This window comes from Monosiga brevicollis, genomic scaffold (assembly GCF_000002865.3).
Source record: "Monosiga brevicollis MX1 MONBRscaffold_25 genomic scaffold, whole genome shotgun sequence".
Lineage (NCBI taxonomy): Eukaryota > Choanoflagellata > Craspedida > Salpingoecidae > Monosiga > Monosiga brevicollis.
The window spans coordinates 271,921-284,222 of record NW_001865062.1 but is presented as its reverse complement, the minus strand read 5'-3'; the positions used below and the strand labels follow the sequence as shown (position 1 = coordinate 284,222).

Genomic DNA, 12,302 nt, shown 5'->3' with positions numbered 1-12,302 from the left:
TGCTTGTCGCAGCTTCTAGTTTGACATTGCCATCCAATTTGTGCGCGTGAGGTGCTGTTCTGCTCGAAAAATTTACTCGGAGCAACATACGCTCATGTCAATTAGAAAACATAGGTCAAGGCAAAGAGTAGGCTGCGTGTTCCACGTGCCACGCAGACACCACCCAGCTGTCCGTAACCACGAGTGCCCATCCCCAAATCACAAGACTCAACACTCGAGTGGGGCGGGCCTCGAAAAACAAGCCGGCGAAAACAACAGGAAATCCGAAACACAAATGGATGCAAATCAACACAATCGACTCATCGACCAGCGAATGAGTCAAGAGCTGCGAGATGGGGCCCAAGGCCCAGCTACGCAACAAAATTTGATACTCAACGTTTAAATGTTAGCAGGTCAGCACTCCAAGGTGGCGACGCAAGCTTCTCGAAACCAGCAAGAAGGAGCGCCCACAAGGTCAGGGAGACGGATACAACAGACATCAGGCGATCACAGCAAGGGCAACGGCACAAGGGCTGGGAACATAGTCGTCATGACTTGCCCACACGCATTCATCAACAAGTACACGACAATCAAATTCAAGGTGATGACCAAAGGAGACGGGTGAAAGCGGAGAGCTGCAGCCCACCAAAAATAAAAATTTACCGTCCTGGTCAGGCACTCAGAGCCAATCTTGTGCACCTGCTGACCAAGTCCAGCTGGCTGCTTTTACACAATCGTTTCGTTCTGCTCTCGGTCAGCAAAGGGCAGGTGCTTGGCGACAATGCCCAAGAGTTTGCGGGTAGCTCCGCTTGTGAGACCCGCCTTCTTGAGCTGCTCCTCCTGGAGCGTGTGCATCTCGCGCGCCGACAAGCCAACAACGGCATGTGCATACTTGTGAAGGCGCATGCCTTTGAGCCAGGCATATTGCTGTGCCCAGTATCGCCACTGGTCCAGCTGCACGCGGTACGTAGATAATGTAAGTCCCTTCCAAGTCGGTGTATAAGCACGGTGGATCCAAAGTCAACTTACGTTAGTCTCTGTCGTGGCTTGGGCGGGCAGGCAATTGGCATCCTGTAACAGTGCACGAAGTCGCTCAATGCTCACGTCCTCCTACCCAGGCAAGTGTGGACATGAAAGCCAGACCACGAGTCGTCGAGCTTTGAATAGAAAGGTAAAATACAACCTTGGACAAATGCCACGGCAGCCAGGTTCAGGATTCACGTACAGAAGTGCAGTGAAGGGTATCGTGCTCGGTTGACTGGCAGATGAAGCACTTGCTGCCCAAGGACACATTGCCTGCACTTGCGGCAGATTCAATAGAGACGACCGAGTCAACGCTTTTGGTGCGGACCCGGGCTCCGCTGGGCTGCGTCGGCTGAGGGGGTGGGCAGGCATGTCAGCATAAAAAAAAAAAAAGAAACACCAAAACCAAACAACAGGTATGCGAATGGCCAACAGAATGGGCAAGAGTCCAGAATCTCAGGTTCAAAAGGACCGCCAGAGCACGGGTTCACACGTACACGAGACTCTCGCGCTGGCTCAGGGGTGGCGTCTTCCAAGTCACATGAAACATCTAAGGCACACCACAGGGGCCCATTAGCATAAACGTAAGCCTGAGAAGCTCAGGAGTACCGAGAAATTTCCTGGCACGACGCGAAAAGCGTTTGAATACAAGAAACATGCTCGGTAAATCCGCTTACCATCGCCACCTGGGGTCTGCTGGCTTCTAGCGTCCTCGAACACTTGTGATTGGACATCACTAAGTGCAGCAGGCCAAAAAGGGGGCGGGCATGGGGCGGCATAGATCGTCAGGGGCACGCTCGGCTCGAGTTCTGGCGCGTTAGGCTGAATTTAGGGCGCACGTCTGCGCACACGAGAGCGCAACTTACTCAAGGCCCGAGTCTGCGACGGTAGGCTCCTCAAATGCTGGCCCACCCAAGCTGTTTTCACTCTACATCAAAGGATCAGTGGCCAGGCAAGCCGGAGTGTATTCTGGAATCAGGTGATGTGAAGAGTGCTACTCACAGCGGGACCGTTCTTGAAACTCACCTCGGTCACTCCATAGCTGGATGTCCCACGGGTCTCGGATGCCGTCAACGTCGGCGTGGACGGGGTGTCTGGTTCCCGTCGTGCTTCGTCCAGCGAGCTGGTAGAGCCGATGGAGGGGGCGCTATCGGTCAGGCCCGATGTCGACTCGGAACGCGACAGGTGATGGCGCGAGCGTGTTGGAGGCTGAGCCTGAGCAGAAACTTGGGCATGTGCTTGGGCCTGAGCCTGAGCTTGAGCCTGAACCTGGGCTTGAGCTTGCGCTTGAGCCAAAGCTTGGGCTTGTGCATGGGCTGCGCCGGGCCAGGTCTGGACCGAAGCGCCATGGCTTGAGCCGTGATTGACATTCATACCCGCTAGATTAGGCGAATAGCCGGGATAGGGACGGCCAAAGGGCCCGGCAGTAGGTCCCACTTGTCCTGGAACCAGGGGTTGAGGCGGGTATTGGCCTGGCACGACTGATGTGATTAACTGGGGTGTCACTTGGCCTGGCAGGGGCCCACCAACAACAGGATAATTTGTTCCATGTGGCATGATCGGCGTGTAGTAGGCCATCGGGGAATGGGGTGATGCAGCGTAGCCTGGTGCGGTCATTTGAGGATGGCCAATGATGCGGACGGGCTGTGGAAGAGCACCGGCCGTGATAACGGCGGGTGCGGGGACCGGGGATGCAGTGCCGGAGGAGTATGGCGAGCCAGAAGATCCGCGGTCTGCAGCAGCGAGGTGGCCCGAGGATCCACGCCCGGAGCTTGGTCGGCTACGACTGAGGCGTGAGACTGGGTCACCACCGCCTTGCAGTGCTAAATTTGGTGGAGCAGAGCTGGCGTGGTGGGAAAAGTAGGTGGAGTTGTGCTGGGAAGTCGCTTGAGGATGTGTCGGCACCACTTGGATGGGCTCGGCTGGGGCGGGTTTGCGGGCGGGCGCATCGACAGACTGAGTCGTGCTGGGCGCGGGGGCGGGTGCAGAGGTGGCAGCACTATTGTTGATACTGCCGGGTTTGCCCTCGACATCGCTGAGATGGGTTTTGCAACCCTCATTGCATAAGCCCTCGGGGCCGGCACAGCGGAAGCAGGAGCGAAAAAATTGCACAATCAACTTGCACTGGGAAATGCGTGGAGGAAGCCTGGGGCGAAGACGGGTAAAAACAAGGGAGGTGAAACAAGGCCGGCGAGAGGGTGGCAGAGGGCACCCCGACAAAGAACAGAAGGTGGGTATGATAATAGAAGCCGGCATACTTGAAGAGTTCGTTGAGATAGTCTTGAATGCCTTCACGGCGGGCCAAGGCAATCTCATGTCGGCTCTTGGTGCTGATGATTTTCTTGCCTGGACAGCGAGGCGCGATGAGTGAGGGGGTCGACAAGAAAACAACCAAACAATCAAACAGCAAGCCATGGGGCAGATTGTGGCATGCGTACCAGGGAGACGCGGAATGATGCGCGACTCCTTTTGAGCATCATCGGGAAAGGTGTCGAGAAGCTGGCATTGAAAGTCAAAAAACTGGTCGTGGGTACGGCGACAGATGCCAACAAAGCTGTTGCGCCAAACGACTTCGAGTACAAAAGCAAATTCACGCGGGTTGATGTAATCGCGTTCAACGGCTCGAATGGTGGCGCTGAGGGGCGCGCCTTCCGCCTCGGTGGGGGTGGGCAGGCCCGGTGAATGAGGGGCCTGGGGGGCGATGCGGGAGGTGCGCGGGGTGCGAATGGCTTCAAAGTAGGCACCGATTTGCTCGCGGGCCTTTTGGAGTGCGGCGGGGTGGCGGAGGAGGATGAGCAGGGTATGCGCACAGGTGGAGCAGTAGGAGTTTCGGTTGTGGGCGTCGGCGTGCCACACGACCTGGGTCATGATCTGAGTCATGGCCTGGTGGGCAGAGAAGGCGGTGCGATGGAGGAGAGGCGCGTGTGTATGAAGAACGTGGGCGGCACTGAGGATATCGTGGTCCTTGGGCAGGGTCTTGAGCCATTCGGGATCGTTCGCGCGAGCCGTGGCCGGAGCCAATCGCGCGTATTGCGGTTCACCGATGGCTTCCGTCACGGAGAGAAGAAAGCGCACGTCCTCAGCCGGTAGAAGCTGCAGATAGTAAACCATGGCTTCACAAAGCTGGCTTCGATCCGTCGAAGGCAGTCCAGGTGTAATGCTCGGTGATCCGGGCACCGTGGGTGGTGTGGACGGCGGCGCCGCCATTTTGCTGATGTGGTGTGGTGGGGCTCACCAGCGAGTCTGGGCCAGCCAGACGGCCAGGGAGCCAGCCAGCCAGGAACCACAGCTACAAGCGAGCAAAGAGCAGGTATATTCAAGACAGTAGTGCCTCAATGGTCCACCAGATCTGCTCTTGGCGCCGTCAATCGCGCTGCCGTTTTACCCGCTGCCGCTGCCCTAAAAAAAAATTTAAAAAAATAAAAAACGAAAAAGAAAGAAAAAGAAGAAAAAGAAAAGTGAAACAAAACACCACACACTGGTTGAAAAAATGTACCACAACACCGACAATAACTTGAAAAGAATCTGCAACAACTGGCAAATATAGAACGCACTATATCGTTGCGTTTAGTCGTAATCTGTTTATATTACTGCATGATCTACGTCGCACATCAGAGTTGGCCGTGGTATGAACAGACCAAACGTGTGCAGTGCAGGGTGAAATCATCAATGACGATGTTTGTGCTGAGAATACTTTAGTAGATGTAGTTTATGTAATGTTGTAGTGGTAGCTTACGAAGTATAATTAGGAGTTAATGTAGCAACAGGTTTTGTACGAAGGATCGAAGCTGATGTATATCTGTTAATATTATCAAGCCAACTTTATGTTGTGAAAATGAATGTTATTGAGGAGGCATTTTGACTTCAAAGCCAGTGTGAATTGTCAGACATTTGTTGCCGCGACGGGCTCCTTCTTCTGTGTCGCCGTCGCCGTGGTCATCTTCCCATCATCGTTGCCGTCGTGGTCGTGGTGGCCATCTTCCCATCATCGTTGCCGTCTTTGCCGTCGTTGCCGTCTTTGCCGTCGTTGCCGTCTTCAAGTCGTCGCTGTCGTTGCCGTCGTTGCCGGCGGGTGGGAGAAAACGCGGCCAAGAATTGATAGGCAAAAAGGAGCGCGGTATAGTTTACCATGTACGTGATGTGAGATATGCGGTGGACGCTCAGGTCAAGGATGGGGTGGTGGGGTTGTGATATGGCTGTTGGTCTCACCCTCCCGGTGTTGGTGACTGGCATCGTTGGCTAGGGATCTGGATACGCAGACGGCACTTCTGACGGCACTCTTCTTCCTTGTCTTTGGCGTGGGTCTGATTGTGGCTCGGTCGAAACAGGTGCTCTGTTTTCGCCGTTTCCGTATCGATGAACGCGGCAACGTGTACTGAGCTTGCAAGCCTTCTTCCGCCGCAACTTTGTTAACGTGCGGTGGTCAAGTCTTGCTCACCCCTCCCTTGCCAAAGAGGTTGAATTGTGCTCCCGACTCCTCCCGATCTTCTGTGAAGACTTTGGTGATGCAGAGGCTATGCCCCCCTCCCCCCCTTCTTATCACATTCAATCATCCGTGTGCCTTAATTGACTTGTTCATTGTTGTTGCTGGGTTTGAAGCTCGATTATTGAATGTTCAGGATCCGCGCAGCAGATCAGTATGCCAGCCCACCATGCACGGGGCAAAGATGCTAGCGGCGTTGGCGCGCCACCCGCTCTATCCGCTGTGCAAGTGGCTCCGCGTTTGCCTAGTAACAGAAAATGCATGTGAACGGGCTGCCGGTCATCTTGAAAAACACTTGCACCAAGATATCACCTACATCCACCATGTTTGGAAAGCGCCGTCGCGCTGAGCCTCGCCCAACATCCGGCTCCGATCCAGGCTCTGCTGCTGCATTCGTTTCCGTCGGACCTTCCAGCTATAGACAAGGCACCAATACCCGGGAGGATGGCCACAACGTCGCAAGTAAGCTGTTTTACTTTCACAAAAGCAGGGCATGAACAACGTCGTGGATCATGTCTCATCGCATGCGTACCGGGACACCCGTGACTGGATCGCGGGCTACCTTCGGGCCATGCACGGGGCAGCTAAACTGTGGAAACACACATCGCATTAGCATTCCGCATGTACCCACCACATCCACTCAAGCCCGCGAGCACGATGGCCAGCTGCATAAAAGTCTTGTCTGCAAGAATAGCGCTGCATTTCCAGTCAGTGCAACATACCTTGACTCGAAGCGTGCAAAGACGTGGACTCCCGTCATCTTTGAGACGACCCGTTGGGGCACCACATGCTTCTAATTGAATACCCTCACGCTATGCATAGCAGCCCAAACATCAGAGCGGTTTTATCCCTTTCCCACCATCTGACGCCATCATGCCAAGCCCGTGTCGTTTAACCTGGATTGTATCTGTGGTCATCGCATCCACGGTCAAGTTGGATGCCGTTTTGGCTGCGCGTTCCAAATCAAGGTCTCCTCCCGAGTTCCACCAATCTTGAATGTCCGCAAAGGCTGCATCGGCCATCAAAATTTGTCTTCAGTGAGTCCAAGCACAACAGCACCAACCAGCCTATGGCAAACCATGCCCTCCCATAATGCCACAAGCATACCATTGGGATTGAAGACTGGGCGTTTGGCCGAGTCACCCGCTTCAGATGGCAGCGGTGTACCAACGGCACTCGTACTGCGGCGCTTCCCGGGCCGCGTCATGACTCGACGACTGGGCGTCGATGCTGCAACCCCCGAGCTTGAGGTGGCAGTCCTGGGCCCGGAGCTCGGTGCCGAGCTGCTGTGGGCCGTTTTAGCACTGGCAGGGCTAGTCGTTGACCTGGGTCCGCTTCGAGAAGGCGCCAGCAGTGCACCAGGTTGACGCACAGCCACGCGTGGTCGTGTTTTATCGCGCTGACCAGACGCCTTCTTCGCTTTCTGCCACGCCTGGCGTAGCTGAGACATGGGCGAGGGTCCGGTCGGTGCAGGCGCCTCAGCCACGGTAGGTGGAGCGGGGCTTGGTGATACCGGACCGTTGCTAGGAGCCAGTGCTGGTGCTTTGTTACCCTCATGAGCTTTGGTCATCGCTACGCGGGCACGCTTGGCAGGAGGCGCTGCTGCAGCACCGGGCGACCGCTCTGTCGGCGCTGACGGATTCGCCTGAGCTGCGGCGGGATCGACAAAGACAGCATCCTCAAACTCAACATCGTCATCCTCATTGACACTTGATGGACGTTCTTTCATCTACGCCACGCAGGCCAAGCACATGTAGATTTAGCAAGCTTCCGGCTTGATCCGTGCCTATCAAATGTTCAGGTACAATTGTGTTTTGGGTGCAATCACACCCACCGGCAGAATGTGGATCTGGTTGTAGAGGGTTGCAGTGCGCGTGTATTCCTCGCGCGCGTCCATCAACTTCTTGAGCTCCGCCTGACTAAAGTCGTGCTATCGCAAACCATCATGTGAGTTGTGTGCGCCAAGGTTGGAAATTCTGCCTTGTCCGGCAAAACGGGCCGTCGTACCGCGTGGCTATGATTGAGCCAAGTGCGGACTTGAGGGAGGTACCTGATGAAAGTGACACCCGTGCAAGCGCATCAACAAGTGAGACAAAAGTTTGATCTGCAACGGCGCTCGACGCTGGAAGAAAATCAACAACAAAACGCGTGAACAAAGACAAGGCTCGCACCGTTCGCCGGCGACGTGCATCAAGTTGTTCAACTCATCGATCAGTACCCGGTTGTCTGGTGTCTCTTGAACTTGAAGCCGATCATCAAGCGAAATAGTCAACTACGCGTGGCGCCGATTGAGCAGATGAGTGTTCACGAGCGTGGTGCTGCGCCTCCAGGAAAAGAGAAGGAGAGGGGGTAGCCAGTCAAGTGGCTGACCGTGCGATTGGGGTTGCTAGTCCCGAGCAGTTGCATGAGCTCCTGCCTATCGTGTGCGGCATCGGCTGCAGAGGCCTCGTTATCTGGCGTTTCTTCGTCGTCCGATCCTGTCAGTACACGGGGCGCAAGTCGAGATAAGAGATGTACCAGCCCAGACCAAACATCTAGCACTGCATACCAGAAGCTGCAGTGTCTTTCGAAGAAGGCTCAGCTGGCACCAGGTCGGCAAAGGGATCGGCTGTCCGATTGGACGCTGGTACATAAACACAACGTGGGGTTTGACGTGAGGGGTCGATGCTTGGTTGTTGCGTTTAAAAGGAGAGCACGCGGAGAACAACCACAACCAGACCTGGCTCAGCTGTAAGCGCTGCAATTGAGTTGCGAATCATGGTGGTGGTCGTGGCAAAGTTGGAGAGCACCTCTGCAGTCATCACATTGTGATTGAGTGGGAGCTGGATCAGACGGGAAAAACCTGTGGTGCGTGTCGACGCGTGTGACGACGGGCAAACCTGTCACGTTGTTGCGGAGCTCTTGTTGTGCTTGAGCTTGCTCTTCGGCCCTAACAAACACACAGGCCAGCAGGTCAGTGTCGAGACGGCGCTCAATCCGAAGACTCGGCGTCGCTCAAAGTTAGACGGAACAAACGTGCGCTGGGCGTTGGCAGCCTGCCGGGCGCGTTCACGCTGAATCTCATCCACCACTGCCTGGAAGTCGGCCTACTCTCAGGCGCAGACGTGTTCCAAACCATTGCCAGACATTACATGTATGTGAGGGGATCAACCCTTTTCAAAATAAGCTGTTCAAGATGACCGCAATGAGGTACAACTTTGCACCCCAAAATTGTGTGTGTGTGTGTGTGTGTGTGTGTGTGTGTGTGTGTGAATGAGTTCCGGGGGCAAGGGAGTGAAAAACAAAGCTGGTGCTCAGGGAGATTGATACCGCGTCGTGTCGGGCTAGAAAGGCGTGAGCCATTGCTAAGGGTCGATAGCGTGCTCCAAACTCCTCTTTCCAGAGGTGAACATAGCGAAAGCAGCGTAGGCGCAACTTGCGAGCCATGGATCTAAGTGGACCGGGCACGTGGCACATGGTTGATGGGAGGTGCTGGGCGGCACGCCAAGGCAACAAGGCAGGCGAGGCATGACACTTGAACATACGGCGGTTTTGGCAGCGGGTGTTCGTCCTCAAAAGAGCCGGACGTCAAGCGCAAGAAGGGCTGCAGATGTCGTACATGCATCAAGAACCAACGGTACGATGAGACTTTTGAAACGAGGCTGCCTTGGCGCTCAAGGACAACAATCACAACAACATCGACAACTACCCCAAAGCCAATGCCGAAATCCATCTAGTGTCAAGTGTTTGGGTTCAATGGGCAAGTCAAACCTGAAAGTCAGCCACAAGGAGTTGCCGAAATAGAGCTGAACGCTGAAAGAGATAGTTGACAATGGTCAAGGCCACGTAGCGCACTTGGGCATGGTTCTCGGACAGGTAATTGATGAGCTGGCTGTAAGCGCTGCGCACGTTGTCGTGGTGGGCGCTGAGGAAGGCCGAGCAAGGTAGCACGGCATGAACAAAGCGTTGCCGCATCGCTGGTCCTGACAAGCGAGGCCTTTTACCGCTGCATCCTGTTCACAACCTCCCTCCTCCTCCCCTGGCAGGGTTTCCTCACCGACAAAGCTGCTTGAAGGTCCGCAGGGGGACCGGGTCCAGCTCTTCCACGGAATTCCGCAGCAACTGCTCCAGCACCTCACAGACTCGTGCATGATCTGCCATGGCGATGGTTCATCCCCCATCGCACATACAGGCCGCGTGTCTCCTTCCCCTTTCTCCCACCCAACCACCCGCAGCAGGCAAAGCACCACGACCACACCGTTCGGCTCCCGCTCGTCTCCTTCGTGGGCTCCAAACAGTCGCTCGCCGATAAAATAAAAAAAATAAAAAGAAAAGCCCTCGACAACAGCAATGCTGACAATTCAATAAGATACTGTGACTTATATTACACTCATACAAAGGTAAAGTGAGATCAGTAGTACACATTAAGGTGTGTGTGTGTGTGTGCAGACACGTTGCGGTGTGCATTTGCTCGGGTCGCGGTCCGGCTCGGTCTCTGGGTCCCCCTGCCTCTCTGTCTTCCTGTCTCTGGGTCCCCCTGCCTCTCTCTGTCCGTCTCTCTGCCGTCTCTCTGTCCGTCTCTCTCTCTGTCTCTCTGTTTTCCTGCCTCTTTGTGTCTGTGTGGCTGCTGCATCTGGAGACACGGCCAAGATGGGGGAGGGTGAGACGGGTGGTGTTGCCGCAGCGGTGGGGGCGACCCCGGTCTTGCCGCAGCAGAAGCGACGAAATCACCCGACCGCTGTGCAGGGAACCAACGACAACTCCATTCTCAGCAAATGCAGCATGGCGCAGCTGGGCTACTTTGATGACCCCTTTCTCGCGGAAATGGTGCAGCGCGTCACGCGACGCTCTCCCATTATCAATCGTGGTTACTACATTCGGTACGCACTTGCTCGCTTACGCCCCCCATGGCTTCGTCCCCACGACGCACCTTTGCGCGGGACTGAACGTCGTGCTGACTCGCCTGTGATGATGGCTCATTTTTGACCTCCCCCCCCCTCCTCAACACTTATAGGGCTAAAGCCGTGGACCACATCATGTCGGCGTTTTTGCAGCAGCATGCTGACGCCGCGCCCCAAATCCTCAGCCTGGGTGCCGGCTTTGATGCCACTTTCTTTCGACTCAAGGCTGCCGGCTTGCTGCCGCCGGGCAGTGTCTACTTTGAAGTTGACTTTCCCACCCTGATCCAACGCAAGACCGCCCTGATCCATCAATCATCGCGGCTGAGTGCACATCTGCCCGAAGCCCCGATTACTTCTTCAGATGCACTTTCGGATCTCAACACCCCAGCGGCACAGGAGGCATTGACTCAACTACGTGAGCAGCATCTTGACCGCGCCGCCAAAAAGGCCGCAGCCAATAATGCTGCCCAGGCTTCCGACGCTGATTCTGCCTCAGAACCCGACCTGGCGACGCTGCTGGGCCACGCGTTGCTCTACGAGGACTACCGTGCCGTTGGCGTCGATCTATGCAAGGTCAAGCAGCTGCGGCTTCGCCTGCAAGCCGCTGGTCTCTTGCCCGATCGCCCAACCCTCGTTCTGAGCGAGTGCGTTCTCACCTACGTCGGCCCGAAACCAGCTTTTGCCGTGAGTCGGGGCCACAAATCCCCTGTGCACTGCACTGAGCGCTGCTGCAAGGTCCCGAGCTATGGGACTTTCGCACGCCCCCGCTTTTGACTCTCAACGTCGTTTATTATCTGCGTAGGTTGTAAAGTGGAGTGCCGAGTACCTGTCCAACGCTATTCTGGTCAACTATGAACAGGTAGGCGACCACCCGCGACCGACGCCTCTTGCTAGCGCTCAGCATTACGTTTGCATATTGATCATGTGTCCTTCCTCTTCTTGTGGTTGATATCTTTTGCTGCAGATCGAGCCAGACGATGCCTTTGGCCATTTTATGCAGGGTCATTTCACTCGCATTGGTAAGGATAGGCCGGTGCACGACGAGGGCGCTCGCCATCCCGGTGTATGCTCAGCTGAACAACTTGTAAAACACATCTTGTGTTCTGACCACATGTTTTGATCGGCAGGGTCGGCTCTCAAAGGTATTGGTACCTACCGCACACCACGCCACCACAATGAGCGCATGATCCAGGCGGGGTTTACCACGGCCGAGGCCGCTACAATGGGCCAGTTTTACCGTTTCCTTCTTTCTGATGAAGAGCGGTACGCACCCTTGTCCCTCACCTCACCCTTTTTTTCCCCCTCTTCTCTTTGGGCTGACCAGCCAATGGTCGAAATTAAGCATCATCTCGCAGATGCTCCAACCCGCCTCAACGTTTGTCACGCAAACTCAGTTTCTTTTTCTTCTTGGTGCAGATTGCGTGTTGATGCGCTCGAGCCTTTTGATGAGCACGAGGAATGGCAGCTCAAGTGCCTGCATTACATTATCTGCGTTGCCGCCAAGGGCAACAATCTCGTCAACTTTCCGCGCGTAAGACAGCAACTTGCTTGTGCGCAAACGTGGGCTTATCACGCCTCATCTCACAGCGCCATCTCTTTCATTTGTTGCCCAGAACACGTTGGCCTCGTGTCTGCGCTCAGTATCCATATCTGCCGAGAGCTATTTGAACGATGCGGCCTTACCCCCACCGGCGACGCCTGCCGTCACCATGGTCGCACCGCTTGGCGAGATCTGCGCTTCAGCCGAGAACGTGGTGGCTGGCGACCTTCAACGTTTTGGTCACGCCTCATTGGCGACCGCCAATGGCCTCCTCTTGCACGGCGGGTCAGTTTGAATGCACGCGTGCTCTCAATGTTCTGCCAGACCCAGCAACCTGAAACTTGCCAACTTGACGGGGGGGGGGGGGGGGGGGGGGGGGGGGGTTTTTTTTTTTTTA

At 55.4% G+C, this 12,302-nt stretch overlaps 3 protein-coding genes across 3 annotated transcripts in view; 1 reads left to right on the top strand and 2 right to left on the bottom strand.

Annotated features, from left to right (window-relative positions):
• Positions 1–705: 705 nt before the first annotated feature.
• MONBRDRAFT_28311 (uncharacterized protein) lies at positions 706–4,209 on the bottom strand (the record flags this gene model as incomplete). The annotated part of the gene is made up of 9 exons (XM_001748697.1): positions 706–933; positions 1,009–1,089; positions 1,205–1,354; positions 1,500–1,552; positions 1,680–1,738; positions 1,869–1,930; positions 2,029–3,148; positions 3,261–3,348; positions 3,441–4,209. 9 exons carry the CDS (start codon positions 4,207–4,209, stop codon positions 706–708), a joined length of 2,610 nt encoding a protein of 869 aa, XP_001748749.1.
• Positions 4,210–5,729: 1,520 nt separating this feature from the next.
• MONBRDRAFT_28310 (uncharacterized protein) lies at positions 5,730–9,439 on the bottom strand (the record flags this gene model as incomplete). The annotated part of the gene is made up of 14 exons (XM_001748696.1): positions 5,730–5,797; positions 5,894–5,900; positions 6,018–6,074; positions 6,208–6,297; positions 6,549–7,214; positions 7,320–7,415; positions 7,493–7,535; positions 7,657–7,757; positions 7,856–7,962; positions 8,034–8,108; positions 8,205–8,276; positions 8,365–8,414; positions 8,501–8,571; positions 9,236–9,439. 14 exons carry the CDS (start codon positions 9,437–9,439, stop codon positions 5,730–5,732), a joined length of 1,707 nt encoding a protein of 568 aa, XP_001748748.1.
• A 675-nt stretch (positions 9,440–10,114) lies between these two features.
• The window catches only part of MONBRDRAFT_10965 (uncharacterized protein), a gene marked incomplete at both ends in the record, with an annotated part of 5,131 nt that continues 2,943 nt past the window's right edge, over positions 10,115–12,302 (top strand). The window contains 7 exons of the mRNA XM_001748768.1: positions 10,115–10,344; positions 10,479–11,049; positions 11,168–11,224; positions 11,330–11,384; positions 11,493–11,628; positions 11,782–11,896; positions 11,979–12,190. Of these exons, the coding sequence (XP_001748820.1) occupies positions 10,115–10,344; positions 10,479–11,049; positions 11,168–11,224; positions 11,330–11,384; positions 11,493–11,628; positions 11,782–11,896; positions 11,979–12,190 (1,376 nt within the window). The remainder of the gene's footprint in view (positions 10,345–10,478; positions 11,050–11,167; positions 11,225–11,329; positions 11,385–11,492; positions 11,629–11,781; positions 11,897–11,978; positions 12,191–12,302) is intronic.